The 24,536-nt window shown below is 47.1% G+C and overlaps 1 protein-coding gene across 6 annotated transcripts in view; it reads right to left on the reverse strand.

The window, feature by feature from the left end:
• FANCA (FA complementation group A) overlaps window positions 1-24,536 on the reverse strand; it is a 3,206,914-nt gene that overhangs the window by 2,825,537 nt on the left and 356,841 nt on the right. For all 6 annotated transcript variants that reach the window (XM_069646037.1, XM_069646039.1, XM_069646038.1 and 3 more), the window contains exon 5: window positions 2,454-2,549. In XM_069646037.1, coding sequence (XP_069502138.1) covers window positions 2,454-2,549 — 96 coding nt within the window. The remainder of the gene's footprint in view (window positions 1-2,453; window positions 2,550-24,536) is intronic.

Consider the following 24,536-nt stretch of genomic DNA (forward strand, 5'->3'; position numbering starts at 1 on the left):
CATTCAGGAGAGGTTGGTTGTCGACTGGAGAGTCGGTAACCGGAGGTTCTTTGTCTACTGGGGAGTCTGCCCTGTAGGTTTCTGGGTCATCCTCGTCCTCCTCTTGGTACTCGTCATCCTCATAGTAGTCCATCCCAGTTTAGTCTCCCATCGTGCCCAAATCTGGATCTTCACTCAAAAGTGGATCCTCATTATATTGAGAGTAAGGCTGTATGCAGAAGGGGTCCGAAGACCGACTGTGTTGGTGCTTCAACCCGGGATTTCTTACTAGGGGGTACCGGGTCCCTAGACCCTGAGGGTGTAGCCCCATCAGGGGTATAGGAGAGGAAGTGCTCAGGATTCTTGGCATAGAAGTCTGCCAAGGATGACATCCTAGACATAACTCTGTCTATGTCCTCACTAGACCATTCCTTAGAGCTGGAGATTACTCTTTCCTGGGAGAGTTTCCCTGTTCTATCCTGACTGGACCTATGGCCTTGTGCAGGGGTCTTGGGTAAATTAACAGAAGACTGTGACTTGTCTGTCTGTTTCTGTGGTGTAGAAGAAGGTTGAAAGTGCTTCTTCTGCTGTTTTTCCCCCTCCCCGTGGGTGGAAGAGTGTTTCCCCAGCGTTTTCACTCCTTCGGAGCCTTTCGACGTCTAGAGTGTGGAGGTCGGGACTCAGGAGCAGCCGTCACTCGGTCTGCTGACGCCGACTCCTGGAGTGCGGCCTGGGGATAGAGGTCGGCTTCGTCTTCTGATGATCGAACCTCCGTTACCTTAGGGAGCGAGCCACTTTTGGCAACAGTGGATGGTTGCCAGGTGCCATGCGGCAATCTTGATCGAGAACGCCCAGAGGACACCGATTCGGTGGACCGTTCTCTGTGTGCCTCTTTCCGAGAACTCGACGTGTGCGTCGAGTCTCGGTTGGACTTCGCGTGTTTAGTGGAAGTGCTGTGGGTATCGCTCGTGTCGCCGGGGGTTTTCCCCATTGCTGCCCTGCCGGACTACCTTCCGAGGTCGGGGACTTGCGCTTCGCTGTCTCTCGATGCCACGTTGCCTTCGCCGTCCGAAAGCACGGCGTCGCTGCCATCACTGAAGGCGCCCTCCGCAGCCATGGCCTCTTGTCGCCTGGCGTGATGGGCCCAAAGTTTGATCGAACAGTCCTTTAGGGTCTCTGGTTTAAACTGACTACACGCTCTGCAGTTCGCTTCGGGGTGTCCCTCGGCAAGCAGAGGTTACACGTGGCGTGTCTGTCAACCCAAGGGTACTTGTGGTTGCACTTGAGGCAAAATTGGAAAGGGGTACCCTCCATACGCACCCTGTGGCAGCGGGCTAGTGTGTGTAGGAATATATAAGAAAATATATATATATATATATATATATATATATATATATATATATAGAGAGTGTAGAGTATGTACCATCCCCCACTCTCCCTACTTATAGGGCCGAGGCCAGAGGCCTTCCGAGGCCCAAGTCCGCCGTGCAGCTCTCAACGGTTGTTTTCTTCTCCAGGCCGGCGTCGAGTGTCAAAGTTCGGTGACTCGACGTTGGGGTGGAGAAAGTGGGGAAATATTAAGATATTTTGCAAAATTATGGCTAAGGCCAGGGAACTCCACGGGATGCTTCCGACCAGTATGGCGAAAAAAAACAATCTGAGGGTCCTAGACGCGTGAGGGATCATGGGTATAATGGACCTCACACTAGGGATAGTATTAGTGGCATGCCCTGTGTCGACGCCCATTTTTGATTTTCAAAAAACAAACTGTAATACTCTGCAGCTTCCACTAAATGTCGGCCTATGCACAGCATGTGATGTAAGCAGATTCCACAAGCCTCAGAAATAAGGATACAAAGTATCCGATCCGCCGACCGCCCTCACCCTTCAAGCTCCATTTCCGTAACTGCCGCAGAGGCAAAACACACTTACATGGGTCGCCCGCGACTTCCCTCTTCCTGCCTAGCCATCGACGTCAGTCCCTGCATGCCCAGTCATGCCCCTCAGCCCCTGTGTGCCTAGTGGGGCATGTCAGTTTGATTTAGAAAGGCCACTCCGAACACCTTTCTCAATCAACCTTTTTCCTTTTCAGTTAAGTGAAAAGGACATTTTCACTTAATATCCCAATATGTGCATTGCATCATTTGTTCCCCATACACTTTACATATAGACAGCCTAGAAGCAACCTAAACCACACAGGAGGTCAAGCAAATGAAAGAGGCTGCACCATACAAGACCCAACATCACAACAAAACATCAATGCTCAAGAAAACTATATTAATACCATTTTAAGGGCTAAGATCAATACTTCCATAAATATGGAAAATTGGCTCAATATAGAATGCTCGTCTATGCACCCACCACTGGGTCTTTGCAGTGTGTGAGGTATTCCAAGACAACATGCATAATAATTTGCCACGCTCTCCATGTGCATATCAAAATTCTCTATCATAGTGGCTGCTTTTATAACTCACGTGCAATTTCCAGATCTCTTGGCAGAACACGGAGCGACAAAATGAGCTCTGCATCAATAAATCCTTAATTGTGCACAGTAATGACAGCAACCTCTCCTGGAAGGAACCGAAGAAATCAAGACAATACATTTCAATATCTGTGATTAACATAACGTAACAAAAGCACAACTGCCACAACCGTATGGCTGCAGTTTAGAATCAAAATGACTTGTTGGCATACATGGTTATTGATCAGAAACAACCTTGCAAATTCTTCCTCCAAACAAAACATTTCCCTCTAAACATTAAATCGTTGTGAAATATTACCCACATTAATAAGTATGAAGTAACTGATTAGGCAAGCATAAGTAGTTTATAAGGGTTTCTCCCTATGTGTTTGAATTCCTTACGTGTCGGACAACAATTTTCTACAAATCTTAAAATTGCCTACTTTGATTTTCAAGATTTTGTGCTTGCACCTAAATCTCATCAATGGACGCACTAAAACAACCTTTTTGTAAATTGAGCTGGCCAATTGAGCGATTTCCTTTTTATTATTTAGCTATATATCATGCATGCGCAAAATGAATGTGCATCTTTTACACAAACTGTACACGTATGTGTAAAAGATGTCCATTTTGTACATGTTCCTACTATAAATATGAAAACTCACATCAAAGTCGGGACTGACTCTGATGTTTGTATTAGTATTTTGTTTATTTATATAGCGCACCGGGCCCTAGGGCAACTGGGCGCATAGCTTAAGGAGGCAAGGTTATGATTACATACATGGAAAAATGACAGAATCTACCAGTTTACAGTAAAATACGGGTAGGACTATGGTAAGACAAAAAATATACACAATATAAAGCAAAAAAGCATGTTACAAGCAGGAGGGATATACAAGCAGTTCCTCTAGCAATTAAGAGTGTAAAAAATATAGGAGGATCACACAAGAATATAGGCACAAGAAAATAAGTTAACAGTTTGCAAGAGATAAATGCGAACAGAGCAATACAGGCGTTATAGACCAGTGAACTATATAGTAGAGTGCTAAGGTGAATGGCAGAGTGGCAGTATCCATAGTATACCGTCAAGTATCTCATATGTTTTTGTGCTGAGAGCCACACTTTGGTTTTGCTCTTAAAGGATTGGAAGGAAGGCTCAGCTCTGATAGCATTGGGAAGGGTGTTCCAAAGCTTAGAGGCCAAAACCGGGAAGCTAGCGCCGCCAGCTTTTTGTAGTTACCTAGGAATTGATGTTGCTTTTAATATGTATATAGGATGTATAAGAGATGTAAATTGCGTACATGTACAAAATGTAAACAACAGGGAATGACTGATGTCAGTTATCAGGAGATGTGAATTGCATATATGTATAAAGTGTAGAACTTTTATAGGACGCATATACGTATAAAATACTCACAGCAAAGTGAACTTCACTTTTAGGAGTTTTCATACGTATAGGAAGCATATAGGATATATGCATTTTCTGACTTTGCTTCTTATACACCATACCCTCACTTGCCAAACACACACACTTTCATACGCCTTGTGACTCACACTTGACACATGATCTTATGTCACATCCTCTTACACAGGCTATTATGAAACACAGAATCAAAGCGCACCGTCTATAAGAACCGTACACACATGCGTAGATGTCCATTAACATATGTATGAAAAATATCAAGTCAACAGGATCTCAAGCAATAGATCCAAGGAGTGACGACAGAACCTTTCTCTAGCTGGACGTTCCTCCTGATATACTGGTGGAGTGAGCAAAGAAAAAAAAGCTCCATTGATCGATCAGGCCGAAAGCAATGCAGGAACCATGCAGTCACACCCTGTTGATAATAGTCAAGAACAGGCCCAAGCGCTTGCCACATGAAAGCGGACACAGACACACTTTATCAGAAGAATAACAGACTCTCTACTGACAGACTCAGCCATGCAAGGGTACACCTGCATGGTCTTCTTCAATTTCCTCTGTGGTTCTCCATAGGTGTCAAAATAGTGGAAATTCACGGATCAGGATACCACCCGCTGGGCAGCAAGCAGATGCAGACGTGCAACAAATCAAACAAAGTCGGCAGGGACCTACTCAGACAGCACGAGGACGCCTTACACAAAAAGGGGAGAACCAAGGTTGAAAAAAACCAGCAGGCAGGTGGAGGTTGAAATCTAGAAAACAGCAGGATTCCAAACAGGGTAATACTAGAGACAGGAGAACCCTCCAAAGCAAGGCGACATTCAAATCGGACAGGCTCCATAGTTATTCCAGCACATGAATCATAATCCAGGAGTGAACAGGTAACAAACAAATAAGGTAACAGGCGGTCACTTGGTCCGGGGAAAACAGAAGGTTCACAAACGACGGGAAAAAATCAAAACAACCCAGATACAATCCTTTAGGCAAGGAATTAGTTGGTCAGATAATGGGGTCAGAAATAACAACAATCCATAATGCTACTCGCAAAACAAACGTTGAGAAGCACAGAGCGGTTCTATTTTCCGAGTTTTAGCTTCCTGGTTTATGCATGTACACTGGAGGCACAGAAAACACTGTTGGCGTGATGTCACAGCACGCTGGAGCTCCTGGGGGCATTGTGGTTCCCACGGTGTCTCTATTGCCTTGGGGTGATCCAGGTGCAACAAATGGAAGCGGCTGAGCAATCAGGTGGTTGAAGGGAGGGGAGGTGTGTGGGGGTTCATGTATGTGGAGAGCGGTTGAGAATAGAGAGCGGATGAGTGTGGGGAGCGGATGAGTGTGGGGAGCGGGTGAGTGTGGAGAGCGGATGGCGGGTGAGTGTGGAGAGCGGATGCCGGATGAGAAAAGAGCGGATGGCGGAAGAGAAAAGATGACGGATGAGAATGGAGAGTGGATGGCGGATGAGAAAAGATGACGGATGAGAATGGAGAGCGGATGAGTGTGGAGAGCGGATGAGTGTGGAGAGCGGATGGCGGACGAGTGTGGAGAGCGGATGGCAGACGAATGTGGAGAGCGGATGGCAGACGAATGTGGAGAGCAGATGAGTGTGGAGAGCGGTTGAGTGCGGAGAGCGGTTGAGTGCGGAGAGCGGTTGAGTGCGGAGAGCGGTTGAGTGCGGAGAGCGGTTGAGTGCGGAGAGCGGTTGAGTGCGGAGAGCGGTTGAGTGCGGAGAGCGGTCGAGCGTGGGGACCAGAAGAGAGCTGAGGAGCGTGGAGAAGGGACGAGTGTGGAGAGCAGATTAGTGCGAAGCGGATGATTATGGAGAGCGGATGAATAAGGAGAGCGAAAAAGTAAATGTGTAGCGTGGATGGGTGTATGGAACGGATGTGTATATGGAACGAACGAGTGTCGGATGCGGATGTATATATGGAGCGGACGATTGGGTGAAGCGGGTAAATGTGGTGTGGACGAGTGTGCCTAACAGATGAATCCATGGAGCGGACAAAAAACATAGAGCATATGAGTGTATGGAATAGATGAACAGAGAGCAGACGAGTAGTTGGCTTTTCCGATGAGTGGATGGACCGGACGACCATTGTGGAGTGAACGAGTGCCCTATCTGGAGCCGGTATCCAGACTAGACGAGTATAAACTACAAGAGTGTGCGGACTGGACGAGTGTGCGGACTGGACGAGGGTGTGAACTAGACGATGATAATGACTGACAAATCTATGAAGCGTACGAGTATGAGGAACGGACGAATATGTGCAACGGACAATACCTAATATGCTTTGGAATGATGGAAACACTTGAAAACATACATCATACCACACCCCACGCTTACTCTCCCCCTTACACCACCACTCATCTAGAACACAGAGATACTATGACACCATTCGGTATAACTGTTCTCATATCTACATCTCCCGCTTACTCCACATCACTCTAAGTAATCATTGCTGGTTGCACACCCCCCCAGCCACGCGTTCTCCTCAGGCCTAACGCAGCCACACTCGTTCTGGGTAAAACCGACCAGAGCGAACACATACTCCTGACCTCTCAACCACCACACCTACAGCTAAGAAGCAGCTACCACTCGATTTCCGCACCAGCTGCACACATACCTGGTGCGCACACACACTTTTGGACACCCTCTACTCTCTCTACTGACCTGAACTTCGGTTCCCAAGGGCGTTCAACCTACCAGCGCCTTCAGACCATACCAATGGTATATAAGGCGCTATATAAATGCAAAATAACATAACATGTTCCCTTGCAACTCCCAGGTCCATTTCAGCAGACAGTACCCCTTCAAATCAATGAGTTAATAAAGTCCCCTGCACAGCAGGGCATCCAATATGTCAGTAACCCCATACTCATCCCCATCCTGCAGCGGAACTGGAGCAAAGAGCGACAGAGACTGGGTAGTTTGAGTCGCCAGGTACGTGGTAGGATTAACCTGTAGGCTCATCCATTTTATGAGATAGGGGTTCCACAAAATGTGGAAAAGCTCATGAGACCCTGGGAGACTGAGGTGCTTGGTGGCCAGCCATGCCTCCCCCCCCGGTTTATAGGTCGGAGCAGGTTGTCTTATGTGCATCCGCTTGTTTCATCCTAGATTGTGCCTCAAGAAATGGTTATGAACTGACAAGTGGGTTTGCTGGATGTCCCGTACAATGGCATTTGTCACAGGATCAGTCGCGAATGGCAAACCATCTTCAGGCAGGTTTCTCAGATGTTGGCAATAGAGCGCAAAGGACAGCAACATGTGAGTGGACGAATGTACCAAATTATTATAGGTGAATTCGACAAACGGAGCTAGAGATACTAAAGACACCTGATATTGCAAACAAAGAAATCTGTGGTACTGCTCTAGAGTCTGGTTTACCCTTGGAGTAATACCATCTGTTTGCGGATGATAGGCCGATGAATAACTAGCATCGACATTCAAGAGTTTAATCAAGGCCTTCCAGAACCCGGACATGAACTATGTCCTCCTGTCTGTGGTGATCATAGATGGCAGCCGGAATAGACAGAAAATACTTTGGAAAAACAGATCAGTCAGACGGACCAGTAAGGCAACCTTCGACAGGGTATAAACCGAGCTATTCTGGTCAATATGTCCACCACAAGCCAGATCGTACTAAGCCCTTGCATCTCGGGTAGTTCTCTGAGGAAATCCATGCAGAGTATATTGTCATGGGTTTTTCTGCGACGGGATGAGCATAGTCATCAACAACCCCAGGAGTTTACCCGGGTGGTTCTTTCCCTATGAGCATACTTAACAGGTGGTTCTGTATTCATTGATGGATGGAGACATGCCAGACCACCAACACCAATGCTGTAGAATCTCCTTTGACTTTCTTCTCCCTGGATGGTGTGACGAATCGGGAGATTGAGTCACTTCTCCCGAGAGGAGTGCCTCTTCTTGTGAGACTAGGGAGGTGAGGCCACTACGCAATGTCCCCTCTACAGGTGGCAGAAAGCGGGATCTCACAGGGAGAGACTCCCCTCTTGGGGATAGGAACTCCCATTCCGAGAAATAACTCCCTTCGCATTTCACTCAAGGGACAAAGAAGGAAACCTCTACCTCATCAGAATCCTTCTCCAATTATTATTGTGGTATCTCTACTAACGAGTGTCCAGTTGGTACCAACACAAGTAAGCCCCAGAGAGTAATAAAGAATGAGCAACTGCCTGACACTGAGACATGGAGACGAAATGCAGTGAAACAAAGTTGGTCCAAACACAAAGGAAGAATTATGGCCTAAGCATGGGGAAGCCTCATGTGGTTTTATAAAGATGGGAAGAGCAAAGCTAACATGGAGAAAGACCTGGGAGTTACGAACAGGCTGTTGGGAGACAGAGACGCTATTCTCCAATTTATCGAGCAGAACAGGTTTCCGAGAAACGCCCGGGGCACAGAGCCTACTGAGAGTTTCTGCCACAGACGAGCATCCCAGGAGGGTTTCTCTATTAAGAAGACCCAGTCAGAAGTTGGATGGAGAGGAGAAACTTCTCTGAACTAATGCTGTTGGCGTGGAGGTGCCCCTGGCGGTACCGACAGAAGAAGCAAACGAGAGAAGCACTGTGTACCTGACATAAGGGAGAGAAGGGAGATAAGCCTTCCTCATGCAAGAAGCACCAACCAAGAAGTGTGCCGAGCCGTACTGTGGAGCAGACCAAGGAACGCATGGAAGCCATCCTATACCGAAGAAATAAAGTATCGATACAAGATGCCAAACCGGTGATGTGAACTTGAAACCATGAAGGTAATGGGAGGGGCAGGAGGCATGGGGAGAGGGGCAGCTATAAACAGTGGTTATACCCTAATTGGCAAGATTATAAGAAGAGTGAGACTAACTACGGGACCGCTCATACACACCCCAGTAGTAACAGAGACAATAGGAAGAGTGAAAATAACTACGGGACTCTTTATACTCGTCCCCATAATATCGAAGAGCATAAAAGGAGTGAATCCAAACCATGGGCACATTACACAGATCTCAGGGGAGAAAAAGAGAAAACGGGAGATAAAAGATTTAGTCTCTTAGAGCAAGAACCCACACTACTAGGAGAAAGAGAGACAAAGAGACTGTTTGTCAACAGGAACCAGACAGAGACTAATCTACAGGCCAATAACCTTGAGGATAGTGTAATACCAAAAGGAGCAAGCAACACTATACCCTGAAAGGATCAAGGCACATTAGAAGCTAGGGGTCAATACCCCAGTAGAACAAACTTTGAGGAATCTAAAAAGGATTATCCAACAGGATGTGGAAAAGTCCTATAAAAGAACTGAATGAACTGGTAAAAAAGATAGCCGAACGCTACTTGAATATTCCACAGTAAAGTGGAATAAGCCTATTGGGAGGTAACCTTTCCAACCCGAGGAGAAGGGATAATTCCCCTGGTCCTTAGTTGTTTAGAACTAGTGATAGGGTCAGGATAGGTTAGTTTTGGGACTGAGGACAGACTCTTGTTTTGCACTTGTACACTGATGACAGCAACAAGCACCCTAGTTTTAGTTGTGACAGGTAGGGACCCCCTAAGATTAGGAAAGGTTGGCCTTTTCTCTTTAATTTCCACTAGCTGTTGCCCACGGTTTCGCCCATGTGGAATTTGGGATTGGTACACTTGTTTTCAAAAGTCACAAGTCTTATTTTTTTGTGCTGTAATTACAAACATACGAGAGACAATAAATTAAGAATTACTTATTTGCATATACAACCTACAAAAAAAAGAAACTATTTGAATACTTCTTTGTAAACTACATTAGTGGTTTTCTCTTCAGGTGCTAGGATTACCTTAGAGTCAGGTGAACTCATTCTAGAACAGACCACGTAAAACTGCCCATGTGAGAAGCAGTCTTCCCTTAGGTCAATTCCTGTTATCGTCAAAGTCTGCCCCTGAGATTTGTTGATGGTCATGGCGAAACAAACCTTTAAGGGGAACTAAAGTCTTTTAAAGTCAAACTGATATTCTGATGGTATTAGAAGTATTTGTGGTATGAACACAGACTCCCCCTGGCCAGAACCGGTTAGCATTGTAGCCTCAATCACATTTCTTCAGAGTTTTAACTCACAATCTGGTGCCATTACAAAGCTTAGTTGTGTTGAGGTTCCTCAATAATATCACAGTTGCTCCCACTTTGAAAAGAGGTTTGTGTTCAGGAGGATTTAACGTGTTCAAGGACTCAACAGGGCTGTGGACTGTGTCATCACTTTGAAACACAGAATTTACAGATTTGTACTCCTCCGAAAGAATTAATAAGTACCTTATTGATTACGGCAGCCATGCTGTTCTTTGGTTATGTGAATGTGCCATTTTAACGCCATTCTGTCCATTCAATTTTTTATGTCGGGGTACATTTTGGATGTGAGGTCTGCTAGGGAGTTGACGACTGTGCCTAGGTTGGAAGGGATGACAATTTTGCTCTTAAACACGGGATACTCTCAGTTACCAATGTTAAGAAGCGGTCAGAAACGTACTTCATAATGGAGATTTAAAATGTGAATTTTCACTTTCCCAACTTCTTCGGTTTGTGAGATATGGGTATCCTTAAAAAAACATTCACCGCACTTTTCCAAGTCTCTTAACTGGTTTTTTGGGAAATGGTGAAACATGTGTTTCTCTATTTTTGAAGAAGAATCTAAATACTAATGTTCACATCTGTAACATCTTCGGTTTTTGAGATGTAGGTATCCTCATTAAAAATAATACACCCCCCCCTCCTTTTACCACCCTTCGGGACAGAATTTCTCGAAATCCTTCCTTAGTGTGGGTCTACATCATGAAAACAATGTACCTTTTGAATTTCACATTCCTAGGTTAAATTGTTTGAGCTGGGAGTTGATCAGGATGAATATATATATATATATAACACAGTTGAAACATGGTGAACCCTGGTCTGTCTCCTCCTTCTGACCCACCACCATTGGCAGCTGATTTTGGTGTAATGGCACCATTGCATTGTCAAGGAACGGCCACGTTCGGTAGGGATGTATAACTGGCCTTCCACATTCAGGAGACAAAACGCTGAGCAGGGACTGGGGTTTCTGGCAGGTCTTGGGAAGGGGCTGTATCGACAGAGCCTGATAAGGCGTCTGCCTTACGGTTTTGTGTAGCAGGGTGATAAGTGACCACAAAATCAAACATGGCAAAAAAAAAAGATCCCATTGTGTTTGTTGTGCCGATACTCACTGAAGGGACACCAGAGCTTGCCAATTTCGCTGATAGGTATATACCATTACTTGATGCTGCACCCCAGACAGGTTACAATGCCATTCCTTAAAAGCCACCTTGTTAGCCAGTAGCTTTCGGTCTAGTATCGGGCACAACTTCTCAGTTGTGGTCAGGGTTACGTTAAAAAAAATGTCACCAGGTACAGACGTTTAGAGACCGATCAATTTACCTCGGCAGGTCAGGTGCCAGTCCAAAATCACCTGGACTTAAGCAGAACTCCTTGAGATGTCAATACGAACCAGAGGAACGGTACCTTAGAGACAGGAAAAACATGTTTGTCCAGCCTGGTAAAGAATGCATGTTCCCCAGAGTTGTTGCAGCACCGACAGTTCATGTTACTCAGGAGACAGAGAGAAGATCAGAATATCGTCTAAATACACCACCACTTATTGGTCGAGTATGTCAGCGAATAAATCATTCATAAAATGCTGAAAGGTGGCTGGTGCATTACATAGCCCAAAGGGCATCAGAAGGGATTTGTACAGACCATACTGAGCACGGAAGGCTATCTTCCACTTGTCATTTCATGGATTCTAACCAGGTTGTAGGTACCGAAATCTAATTCTGTGAACACTGCTGCAGTCCGGTGTTGGCCAAAGAAAACCAATCTCAGCAGGAGTGGATACCGTTTTTTTTACTGTGACTTGATTCAAGGCCCTACAGTCATTACAGGGCCTTTTGTCTGCCTCCTTTTTGGGGGTGAAAAACAAAAGTGAAGCAGCAGGAGAGCGTGAATGATGGGTGAATCTGTTGCACAGGGTGGGGAAAGGTACTCGAGCAAAACTCAATCCTCCTCCTGGGTCAAAGAATACACCCTCCCCAAAGGTATTTAGGCCCCTTCTAGGAGGTCTATAGGGCAGTCATAAGGCCGGTGTGGGGGTAATACCTCTGAACGTCCTTACAAAACACACCCTGGTAATTACAGTATTTCACAGGTATGGATTCCACTGCCCCTAGGTCAAGATATCCTGACAACAGGGCTTTATAAGATTTACGGTACATGCAAAGGGGACGTGCTGTGACCATCACAATAGTCTAAAGAAAAGGCAACGGTACAATGCACCCAGTCGATACATGGGTTGTGTGTCTGCAACCAAGGTATACCTTCAATGATTCTAAAATAGGGAGCTGTAATAAGATCGAAACTAATAGTTTGCTGATCCCCGTGCAGGGCTGTCATGCACAACATAATTGTTTCTTCTACTACTGGTTCCATCCACAGCTCTTACAGGCTCAGGACAGTCTTTGGCACCCAAGGGATACTGTGAGAAACCTGAGGTTAATCGCCCTAGCAGACCTTGAGAATCCCTTATTTAGGTGGCCAGGGAAGGGCTGGCCCTCTCAGATCCCAACCTTGGGGGTGGTCGAGCGAGGGAGTATCACCTGGGTGGAGGAACTCAGGGTTGTGCTCGGGAAAATGCCCCAGGTGAGGCGCAGTATTACCCCACAGTCACCCTCCCTTATCAGAATCCAACGACCCTGCCATGTCTATGAAACCCAGGAGGAACCGGAACAATGTTATCATGGGAAACTACATCTCCCAGAATCCCTGTTTTCCCATCATGTATCAGAATACTCCCAGTCATTTTTCTCCACGTCCTCTGATTATTATTTCCCGAATTCCCAGTCTACTTTGAGAAAACACCACACTCCCCCTATTCATTTCACAAACCCACCCTTCCGAATTCACCTACCCCGTAGGATATCTAGAAGCTCTACCCCCCCACCCCCTATTCCAACACAAACACTCTCTTACACTGTGACAAACAACAGACTAATACTAAAACTGTTTACCTGACATGTCCTAACCCAAGGGCCAGGCAGAGTCAGGCAATTGACAATCACACACACCTGACAACCCTTTACTTTCCGCACAGGGATAAAAGGAGGCACACAAAAGCACACTTCGAGCAAGGCCGAACTAACAAAGGAGACAGTTACATCAAACCGGCAGCAAAGGGATGAGAAAGGCAGCGAAATCTGGAAGGACGACGAAGGGGGGGAACTGCCCTTGCCCTTTTCAACTCAGACCCGCAAAGCCTCCGAAAGGGAAATCATAAGACTGGGAGTTTCAGCTGGCGTGAATTTCTAAAGCAGGCAGGGAGGGAGGCAAGCTGGCTACCGTGGCACTATCCTTGACTCAAGAGATCAGAGAAGCCAACGGGTTCAGCACAGCTGGTGAGTCAGAGGAAGCCGATAGCAAACCAAACTGTATTGAGCCCAAGATTGAAAGTAGCAACATTTTAAACGCAAGAAGAAAGAGCTTGTGTGTATGTTTAAAATGTTAAGAAAGCACAGACACGGGCCAGCTGCAGAGTGGTCAGGCGCTGTAGGAGTGCTCATTCGAAGGATTCTCACTGGCCCCTTTTGTTTTGTTTGTTGAAACTGGGGTGGCAAGAAGCGTCAGAGTGGTTCTAGAAAGGTCACGTCAAATCTCTCTGACCCAGTGCACAAAGAAAGGCAAGTGTGAACCCGACAGAGGGATGCCGAAAGAAAGCTAGGAGAAGGAAAACCCTGCTTTCTGATGAACTGAGCAGTACATGAACTGTGTTAAAAATACATGAACTGTGTTAAACAAAGGGCACAGTGAACCAGATAGAGGGAGGCCCATTTTTGTAAAGAGGATCCAAGCCCAGCAGAGGGAGATCCCAAGGGCAAAAAGCAATCACCCAAAGAACTTTTGTTTGGTTATTTGTTTTCCATTCAATGAAAAGGGGTGAAGAAAAATACACCCGAGAACAGTGCATCAACAAAAGTGTCAACTTGCAGTTTGTTTAAATGGACATTAAAGCTCCTAAAGATTACGAGCGATATCTGAGAGGCTATAGTGAACCCGACAGAGTGAGGCCTGGTTTTTCCAGGGAGGATCCGTGCCCGGAGGAGGGAGACAATAGGGGCGAAGAGCAATCGGCCAAGGTGCAAGAACACCAAGAGAACTTTTGTTTGTTTGTTACTTTGAATCAACAAAAAGGATTCAATAGGTAGAGGTCGGTCTGTGGGTGGGAGTGAGCGTAGTAGGGCTTCTGCTAGGTTAGGTAGTACCTTCACCATGTTCCAGCATTTGTGGTCTTCTGATGAGATGGGGTGATGGAGTAGGTGTGTAGATAGAGAAGGTTAGGACTGACCACTCAGCCCAGATGAGGTGTTTGGGGGTGCACACCGAGACGAGGTCAGAGGAGCTGAAGATTGCGTCGAGGGTGTAGCCTCCAGTGTGGGTGGGACCTGTAGAGTGTCCAGAGAGGTTGAGTGCCTCAAGGCTCTCGACCAAGGGTTGGGTCATGGAGTTGTTATTATCAAACCAGATGTTGAAGTTGCCCAGTAGGGCGAGTGCTGGATGGTTGACCAGGATGGTAGCTAGCAGATCACAAAGATCGTTTGCAAAAAGTCTGTCTTATCCCAGCAGCCTGTAGATGAGTAGGAAACTGTGTGAGGGAGTGGCAGAGAGGGAGAGTCTGATCAGAAGGGATTCACAGTTAGCTGTACATGGCTGGGCTTCGAAGAGAGGGATGGATGAGTCGGGGTTGTGGAGGATTGCAATTCCGTCATCCCTGGAGGCTCTGTTGTGGGGGATGAGTGTGTAGCCGGGAGGGAAAGCATTGTGTGCAACAGGTTTAAAGTCATCTCTGAACCATGTATCTGTGACGAAGATGAGATGATATTGATCTGCTAGATAGAACAGTAGTCGGTCTGCAACGTTTACTGGACAGATTGGGGGATTACGCTAAAGTCAATGGCCTTTCCATCAATCCAGAGAAATCCAAGATACTGATATTTAGACAAGGAAAAAGGTGCAGTATCGTCATTGGTAACTGGATAACAGAAAAATTCCAAGAGTGGAGGATGTGATTTATTTAGGGTATGTAATGTACGCAGCACTATCAATAGAAAAAGTGGAATCAAAATTAGATGGTAAGATCATGCGGCTGCTTTCCCAAATGAAAAAAGTTTATAGAAAATACTGTAAATTCTCAAAAACCCCTCTAACTAAATCTTATGTGGCCAAAGTTGTTGCAGTGATTTTGTATGGTCTAGAAGCTAAATCATTACTTTGGAAAATAAAACTGGCGAAAATGGGAGGGTTTAATTTGGAAGAGGGACTTCGGACTTCCGCAGGGTCTCTTTATAGCATGTTTAAGATAAGAACTAGGTCTTAAATCATTGGCATCTATGGCGGATGTAAAGCTGGTTTCCCTCTTTCGATTAATTATTACCTCTAAACCCCACACTCAGATATCAAATACCACCTCGCACATTCTAAATCAGCGCTGCTAACTGATTTAAACCTGAGTTGGAGAGATCTTGGCAAGATCAGATACAGATTTGGAGACCCTGATTACCAATCCCCTGAAGTCAAAAAAAGCAACTGAACAGATGGATTGGATTATTACAATGGAAGCCATGCCTGGTGCTACCCAAGCAAACTCGTTTTCATTATCAGAATAGACATTGGGCTGCGTTGCAAGATATTTTGAGAAGTTCCCCGATTGGAGAACCAGGCAAAACTTTCTCAGACTCTGCTTAAACATTGCGCATACTGGAGAAATTCTTTCTAAATGGAGGAAGGGGGAGGCTGCCCATAAAATGTGTACGGTATGTGAAACTCCATAAAAGCAGACAGTGAAACATCTGTTAATGGAATGAGAGGGTACTTGGCCTTTTAGAGCAACCTTATTCCAAAGACATGTGGACAAACTGGAGGGTATCCTTACAGATATGTTTTGGGCGAGGTTGATGTCTGGACAAGAATCTAGCTTGACAATAAAGGTGATACAAGTGTTAGAAAAGATAAAAATCTACATCTAAAGTCCAATTACTGTCCCTCTCTGGTTACTCTGGCTTTACCATTATCTTCCTTTCGCTCTCTGTTTAACTGTAATTGAAATTTTTTGTGCACCTTTTTTTTTTTCTTCCTGTTCTTTTGTCATTCTTCTACTTTCTTACTAGAGGACATGACGTTGATATGAATTTTTTATTTTTTTATTTCTTCTTTTAATGATGATGTGAAATAGTATGTTTTGTTCCTTAATTGCGGACATAGGAAAATTGTTTTTAGTACCAATGGATTTTGAAGTGGGGTTCTGGGTGGTGGGAGAGGCCGGGACAGTGAGTATTCAGTAATGATGTTGGGGGGGTGTTAGGCAGAAACCTGTGCAGTTCTCTTGGGGACCACTGCAAAAGATTTAGGACTACAGGTGTTGGCATTAAACCCACTTGGTAGCAGTCTGTACCACCCAGATTTACCTGGTAGCTGTGGCTGAACAGTCAGACCTCTCTCAAGAAGAGTTAGGCAGTATGTAAAGTATACACAATAGGCACTCAGATACAATAGCACAAGCAAACACTGACCAGAGCTTTGGTATCAAGGTATATCATTATTTATTTAAAAACACACTTATTGAAACACTCCAGCACTATTATTGTAAATCACTCTAAACACAGTTACTATTATTATATATACATTCCCTATCAGACAAGTCTTAGTTAACACCACTTATTTCCAGACAGAGGTGAGCGCTTAACTATAGATGGCACTCCAATAAGTTAACGAAAAAGGCAGGGGAAAAAGGCAGAATGTAGGAAAAAACATCACACTAATACTTAGAAACTCTTAAGCAAGGCAGGAAAGTCAAAAGTGACTTGTGAGCCAAGGTCCATAGGCCGGGCCCACTCTTGCTGAGAGCAGGGCACAAATGCACCCAAGATCACACAATGACAACAGGCTTAAAAAGTCTTGCAGGGAGTTCAGAAAGGTTTTAGTTAGGCTCAGAAAAGTTTAGCCAGGGTGTCCCAGGCTAACCCAGGGTCGAAAGCCGGGGGCTAAATCTACCCCGTACAGTCGGTTGCAAGGGAAGCCAGGCGGAACACGGTACCTTATGTGGAAAGGATCCACCAGCGGGGGCAGTTGTTCCTGGCAGCGGGTGCAAGTCGCGGCGTCGTCCAGAAGAAGAGAAGATCTCGACGTGGAGGAAAGATGAAGGTCGTTGCACTGCCAGGGAAGAAACCAGCCGCGGAGTTTTCCGGTTAAAGGTACTACCCCTTTGATTCGTGGTAGTGGTAAAACATGGTATCCCGGTTGCTGGGGTGCTTGGCACAGGCAAGGCAGCCACGAGATGCTCCAGGAAGCGAAAAAGGAAGCAGACTGGTTATCCCCACCAGTCGAAGGAAGAAGACTCTCCGGGCTGGAGATCTCCTCTGTCGTTGGGAAAAGTGGTGAGACGGTTCAGCAGGGCTCCACCGGTGGTGTCGTCGTAGCAGGTCGGCTCAGCTTCTCCCTCGTCGGATTCTTAGGTCCTGTGGCGACTTCTGAAGTTCCAGTCCCCAAAGCCCTGCTTTTATGCAGAAAACCCCCATTCACTCAGCCTAGCTGTCACTCAAACATGCTAAGTGGTGAGCCGGCCGGAATAATCCCCCCCCACCCCTCCTAAGTACCCCAGACAGAGTGGCACCACTTTGGAGGGCTTCTGTGGAGAAGCCCACGAAAAAGTGGAACAAAGAGCTCAACTTGGGATGGAGTCACAGAAGCGAACACAAATGCCATTTTAGAACCGAGTTCTGGCAAAAAATACCAACCGGAGAATTAATATTAAATAAATAAACTGGCCGTATGTTCGAGGCTATAGGAATTAAATAATTAAAGTTGGTAGCCTCGAACAATGGGAAATCCCGTGGGGATATATTCGCGGTCGAATATAAAAAGTAGTATCCACTGCCACCAGCCAAAACTCAATCAGGGGGGACAGAGACTTGCCCCCTCGACTAACAGACCCCGGGGCAATCGAATTGCCCCGGCCAGTACGTCCACAATATGATGGTTTGTACTGGTTCTGTTCAGAATTTGAGACTAGTAAAGTCAATGGTGACTTTACATACCCTGGGAGACAGTAGTCAGTCCCAGGGTATGGAGTCTATACTGGGGGGTCACTATGACACCCCTGTGTTTCTGCACTGAGGGTGCTGTGTAACACACATCACAAAAACACATGAAGCCCTATGGAGTAAAAGACCCCATAGCCCATTAAACACATCTATAGTCAAAGAGACATACTCAAATCATGCCCAAGAGTGAGGGTAAAAGAATCTCACTCTTGGCAGGAGAAAAAAATAAACCCCAAAAATCCAGCAAAGCTGCTGGGGACTCACTAGGTTAGGAAATTCAGCTTAAACAGAGAATTCTCCCTAACAGGGGGGATGGGTGGAAGCGGGAAGAGAGCGTGCAATGGCTGCTTTTGAGGCAATGGAGGTAGCTGAATGAAGGGGGGTGGGCGTTGAGTGGTATTGGGGCCGTGGGTGGGTATCAACTGGATGGTCGGTTGGTCATAGGTCTGGAGGGAGGTGGAAAGAGGAGGTGATAGGTGAGGAATTGTGTTTGAAGAGGGACAATCTGGGAGTTGATAGCAGAGAGGTCCTGACAGCTGGGCTGTGGGTGGGCGGGATGGAGTACAGATGGAAGAGAGGCACAGAGGGTGAGGGCCGGTCGTTATTTTTAGTTTTGAACGTCTAGGCACAGGAAGTATGTGAGAAAGGGTAGGGGGTTCGTAGAAGAGCAGGGATGAGCCAATAGTTCTGGAGAGAGCAAGCCATGCCATGCCATGCTGATAGAAGGGAAGAGATTGATTGGGGGATGTCTTGGGGGGGTTAGGTGAGTGGGTGATGGATGTATGTGCATGTGTGAGGGGGAAGCAGGAGCGAGGATGATGGAGAGTGAGAGTAGTTTGGCACAGAGGCGGGTGAGGGGAGGTGTGGGCAGGTTGGGCCTGCTGCGGGGGCGCAGTGTAGTGACGGGTGGTGGAGTAAGGGCGAGGCGATGGAGGGCGGAGTTGGAGGGTTGGTTTGTCTGCAGGGTGATGGGGTTGGAGGACGGACATTGACATCTCTGTGAAAGGGCGCATGGTGATGTTTGGGGGGGCTGGAAGGGTCTGCAGGGATTTGGCTGAGGCATGTGGCGGTGTGGGCTGGGCTGGGGTGAAGGTCTGCGTGGATGGGCAGTTGAAATGGTAGTGGCTAGGGGGTTGTGTGGAGTAATTATAATTGGTTATTTATAACGTGCTTAATACCTAGAGGTTTCTAAGCGCGGAACCGGGGATCGAACATGAGTTGCTCCACGTCGTCTTGGTTCCAAGGCGAGAGCGTTGCCCCCGAGCTATCCTCCCAAGAGTTGGGAGGGTTTGCTGGGGGCATGCCGGGTATTGTCAGGAGGTGAGAAAATGGTGAGTCGAGGTGGGTTGGGGGGCAGTGGGGGTGGGAGAGTCGGCGGGCTGATGGGGTTAGTGGGGGGACATGGACCTCTCCCTGAATGAGTGTGAGTTGGATGTAGTGCAGTAAGTGATTCGTGGTGATGTGGGTAGAGATGATGTCCTCTGATCTGGGAGGGGTGGAGCGTGGAATTTATGGGGAGGGGTCTGGAGGCTGTTGAGGTGGTTAAGGGGCTTTGTTTTGAGCACCAGAGTGTTCCTCTGGCTTGGGAGTTCGTACCCCTTACTCCATCTCACACCACAATACCTCTGTCATTGTTGGCATGTGGCCAGGTGGAGGTGTTATGCGAGGGCGGGGCCTTAGCGCAGGTGGGAGGGGGCATGGAAGGGCCGGGATGATTTGTGGTGTGCCAGGTGCTCCTCTGGTGTGTGAGAAGGAGGTGGTGTGATGAGGGCCTGAGGGAAGTAGGGCGTCAGAGTGTGGATGGTTCTTGGGATGGGAGTAGAGAGGTGCAGTTGTGTGTGGATGGGGAATTAAAATTGTGGAGCTAGAGGTGCAGCGGTCATGTGAGAGCGTGAGGGCAGTGAGCAATTGGGGTGTGAGATGGTTATGGGGTTAGGAGTAGGGAGGCATGATTGTGTATGGAGTTAGGGTTTGAAAGAGTTAAAAAGGTGACGGTATGGTGAGCACATGAGGGAGGTGGGGTGTAAAGAGTGTGTGATGTTTCTGGGGCTGAGGGTAGAGGGGTTGGTGGTGTGTGGATGGAGTTTGAAAATGGAGGTGCTAGCAAGGCAGTGGTAGGTCATGCATGTAGTGTACTAGTTTGGAACAATTTTTCTTTTGTCTGTTTATGAAGTGAGTGGGAAGGTTGTGTGTTGGAGTGGATTATTGGGTGGCTGCGTAGTTGCACGGACATCGTTGCGAGCGCGGAGAGGAGTTAGTTCTCGCTCAGTTTTGTCCTGTTGGGAGTGTTGGCAATGGTCGTGAAGGGGAGCATTGTGGCAGGTGGAGTTTATCGAGGTTGGGTGGGTCACTGCAGGTTGACCAATGGACCAATGGGGGTGCAGCTTTGAGATTCCTAAAGTGGGGGCACAGTAGCAGACACAAGGAGACTTAAGATTATGACACCTGGATAGCGGGAGAAACACCTAAAATGGAGGCACGGCAGTAAATGTAACAATTGCTAGCTTTGGGATTCCTAGAGATGGGCGTTCAGTAGAAAATGCGCCAGCACCTAAAAGGGGTCACAACAGGAGGAGTAGTAGCAGCAAGCTTTGAAGTTCCTAAGATGGGTGCAGAGTAGTAAAAGCAACACCACCAAGCTTTGAGATTCCTAAAAATGGGGCCACAGTAGTAGAGGCAGCGAGACTTAAGAAATGGAGACTAGGATAGTGGGTGAGAGACATACAATGGGGGCACAGAAGCAAATGCAACAACAGTGGGGCCACCTACAATGCGGGCTTGATGCATGAAAAGGGGCACAGTAGCAAGTGTAACAAGAGGGGCACAGTAGTTAATGTAACAACACCTAGCTTTGAGATTCCTAAAATGGGGGCAAAGTGGTTAATGCAACATCGCCTAGCTATGAGATTCCTAAAATGGGGGCACAGTAGCAAATGCAACAACTGCGAAGGTGGCTATTAGGTGCTATAGGGTAGGGTAGTTTTACAATAATAAAAGACTCTTGGCTGTGTACGTTGGCCCAAATGTTATTAGATAATTGATAAGATTGGGTCAGTCAGTTTAATGGGGAGGCAGTAATGGCTCCACCCGCTGGCCTAACCACACTTAGTGGCTGCTGGGTGACGCCTGCAGGCTCCACAGGCTAACAAGGGCCAACTCTGGAGGTGTTTCCGTTGGAGCGGTCCTTTGCCTTGGGGTCCTTCGCTGCAAGGCTGCACGGGCAAGGGGCTGCCCTGGATGGTTGCTCTATAAGGGTTTTTACTTAGCCAATCAGGAGAGGTGGAAGGGATGGGAGACAGGCAGAAGAACAAAGCTTCATGGAGGGGGAGGGAGCCGGGCAACAGAGCGCGATAGGCGCTCAGTACAGTAAATGTACAGCAAATTTGATAAAGGACTCAAAGTAGGGCTATCAGGTCTTCTGGGGCTCACTCGCCTGCAGTTCCGTGAGAAACTGAATGTTAGAGATAAACAGACAAATCTAGATACGATCCTCCGGGATATCATGCAGGTTGGTGAATTCTCTGGATTCAGAATAAATTACTCTAAATCAGAGATTTTACAGCCGACATATGGCACTAAAGAACCACGAGGCAATTACCCATTCCGGTGAGCCCCGGGTAATATTAAGTACCTGGGAGTAGTGGTATCTAGAGTTGAAGTTCCCTGCTGGTGACAACTATCTGGCACTGGAGCGATATGCGGAGGGCAGATTAGCTAGGTGGAAACAGCTTCCAATAACAGCAGTGGGTAAAACTACCATGATAAAGATGGATCTATTGCCCAAGATTTTATACGCATTTGCCAACGTCCCCCTCTGGCCCGGTAAATCCTTCTTTTCTAGAATACATGGGTCAATTGAACAGTTCTTGTGGCACACAGACACTGTCCGAAAGAAATGGTCTGATATGACTCCTCCTTACGAAAAAGGGAGCTTTATGGCCCTGCATCTTGAGCTATACAGGGTGGCATCACAGGCCCAATTTGCTACCTACTGGTATGGTACCAAGATGCCTCCGCGCCATGTCAAGTTGGAAAAACTTGCGGCGGGCAAGTCGGATATCAGAACACAGATACTTGAGCAGAAATATAAAGACGATTAGAAAGTGGCCTCGGAAGTGGCCTGTTGTGCCTGAAGCTCTGAACACGCCCTTTGATGCCTGCGACTCGTGCTCTGCAATACCTTGAATTATTTTCAGTGTACTTGGACTTTAACTCCTGGGTGAATATACGACTGGAAGAACAAGTTACTTCCTTACCTGGTAACGTTCTTACGATGGGATTTTCCGACGACGTATTGCACATCTATGACAAGTAATCACCACAGCTGTGCTGCTTCAGAAAATTTTTCGGCACCTGCGTCCTGCGTCGATGAGCTGTCGTCGAGGGCCTCTGTCGAGCAGACGTCACCAGATGTTATGAGTAAGACGCATGACGCCCGTAGCCTCCGTTGTAGTTTTTTCCCAGAACGTGTGGCATCAATCTTCTGCCAGAATGACTACAGAAAGCCTTGAGGAAACGAAAGCTGCAATCGCATAAGAAATTCTATAAAGGGGCAGGTAGGAAGGGAGCGAGGTGGAATACGTCGTCGGAACATCCCATCGAAAGAACGTTACCAGATAAGAAAGTAACTTGTTCTTCGAAGGGATTGGTTCCTCCGACGTATTCCACATCTATGACAGACTCCCAAAGCAGTACCAAGGTAAGGCCAGATTTTGCCCATGGATAGAATCCAAGGAGTAGTGTTTGACAAAAGTATGGACAGAGGCCCATGTGGCTGCGTCACAAATGTTACAAATGGGAACACCCCTCTGCAGGGCAGTAGAGGCAGCCACACCCCTAGTAGAATGGGTCCGTAAGCCTACCGGAGGGTCCTTACCCGCCAAGCGGTAACATTCAGAAATTGTCAAGATAATCCATCTAGACAAAGTCTGTTTAGTAACAGCTTGTCCCAAACGCCTTCCAGTTTATCCAATAAAGAGCTGATTGTCCACTCTAACCCGGGAAATGCGCGAGATGTAGAAACTTAAAGCTCTCCTAGGATCCAACCTATGGAGCCTCTCCTCTTCCTTACCAGGATGCGGAGGAGGATAGAACGCCGGAAGAACAACCTTCTGGCTTAAATGAAATTCCAACACAACTTTCTGAAGAAAAGAAGGACGAACCCTAAGGACAACCCTGTCCTTATGGTACACCGTGAAGGGTGACTTAACGGAAAGTGCCTGCAACTCACTCACTCTGCAAGCGGAAGTGACTGCAACTAAAAATACAGTTTTCAAGGTCAACAGTCTCAAGGGGCAAGAATGTAAAGGCTCAAACTGAGCTCCCATGAGGAATTTTAGAACCAGGTTAAAATCCCAACCGGGCACCTGGAAAGGTGACGGTGGAAATACATTAGTGAGCCCTTTGAGAAACTGGGAAATCAAAGGAATCTTAAAATAAGAACACTCCTCAGACGAGTGCTTAAATATGGACAGCGCCACCAGGTAACCCTTAATGTTACCCACTTGCAGGCCCTTGTGGGCTAAAGAAAGCAAAAAAGACAGAACCACAGGAATGGCACATGAAAAAGGATCCACATTCTTAACCCTGCACCAGTCACAGAACTATCTCCAACGGCAACGGTACAGGGACTTTGTTGTGGGCCTTCTGGCTGAAAGCAACACCTCCATCATATCTTCAGGAAGGTGCCAATCCTTATACCTCAACCTTTCAGAAGCCAAGCATGCAGGTTGAGGGACTTGACCTCTGGATGGAGCACCTGACTCCCCTCCCGTGAGAGCAGATTGTCTCGGTAGGGAAGACGGCGTGGAGGGCAGATGGACATGTTGAGAAGGTCTGGGTACCACGTTCTCTGGGCCCATGTCGGAGCAATAAGGATCACCTGAAGGGAGTGGCAGGTGACTGACAGATGATCCAGGGCTTGCTCGGGAGAGCGCTCACTGGTCAACCAATCGTCCAGGTAGGGGTAGATGTGAATCCCCCCCTTTCCTGAGATATGCTGCCACCACCACCATGAGCTTGCTGAAGACCCTCGGGCGGAGGTCAATCCGAACGGCAGGACCCGAAACTGAAAATGCGAGCTGCCAACCGCGAACCTCAGGTACTTCTTGTGCTTGGGATGAATCAGCATTTGAAAATAAGCGTCCTTGAGGTCGAGAGACACCAACCAGTCCTGAAGTTGAAGGGTCTGGAGGACTTGAGAGAGAGTAACCATCTTGAACTTGTCCTTCCTGAGGAGCTTGTTCAAACCACGCAAGTCCATGATGGGTCTCAATCCCCCGTCTTTCTTTGGGATCAAAAAATATGGGGAATACCATCCCTTGTTCCTCTCCGCTACAGGCACCAGATCTATGGCACCTTTCTCCAGCAGGGATTTCATTTCCTGCGCAAGGAGCGGATCCGGACTCTTCAAAGAGAGATTCCCTGTTGGATTGTCGTGAGGCCTCTGCCGGAAGGGAAGACAGTAGCCGTGGGCTATGATCTCCAGAACCCACACATCTGAAGTAATGGCACGCCATTCTACAAGATGCTGCGCCAGTCTTCCCCCAACTG

The sequence above is a fragment of the Ambystoma mexicanum genome, chromosome 2p (assembly GCF_040938575.1).
Source record: "Ambystoma mexicanum isolate Mex_15411 chromosome 2p, UKY_AmexF1_1, whole genome shotgun sequence".
Lineage (NCBI taxonomy): Eukaryota > Metazoa > Chordata > Amphibia > Caudata > Ambystomatidae > Ambystoma > Ambystoma mexicanum.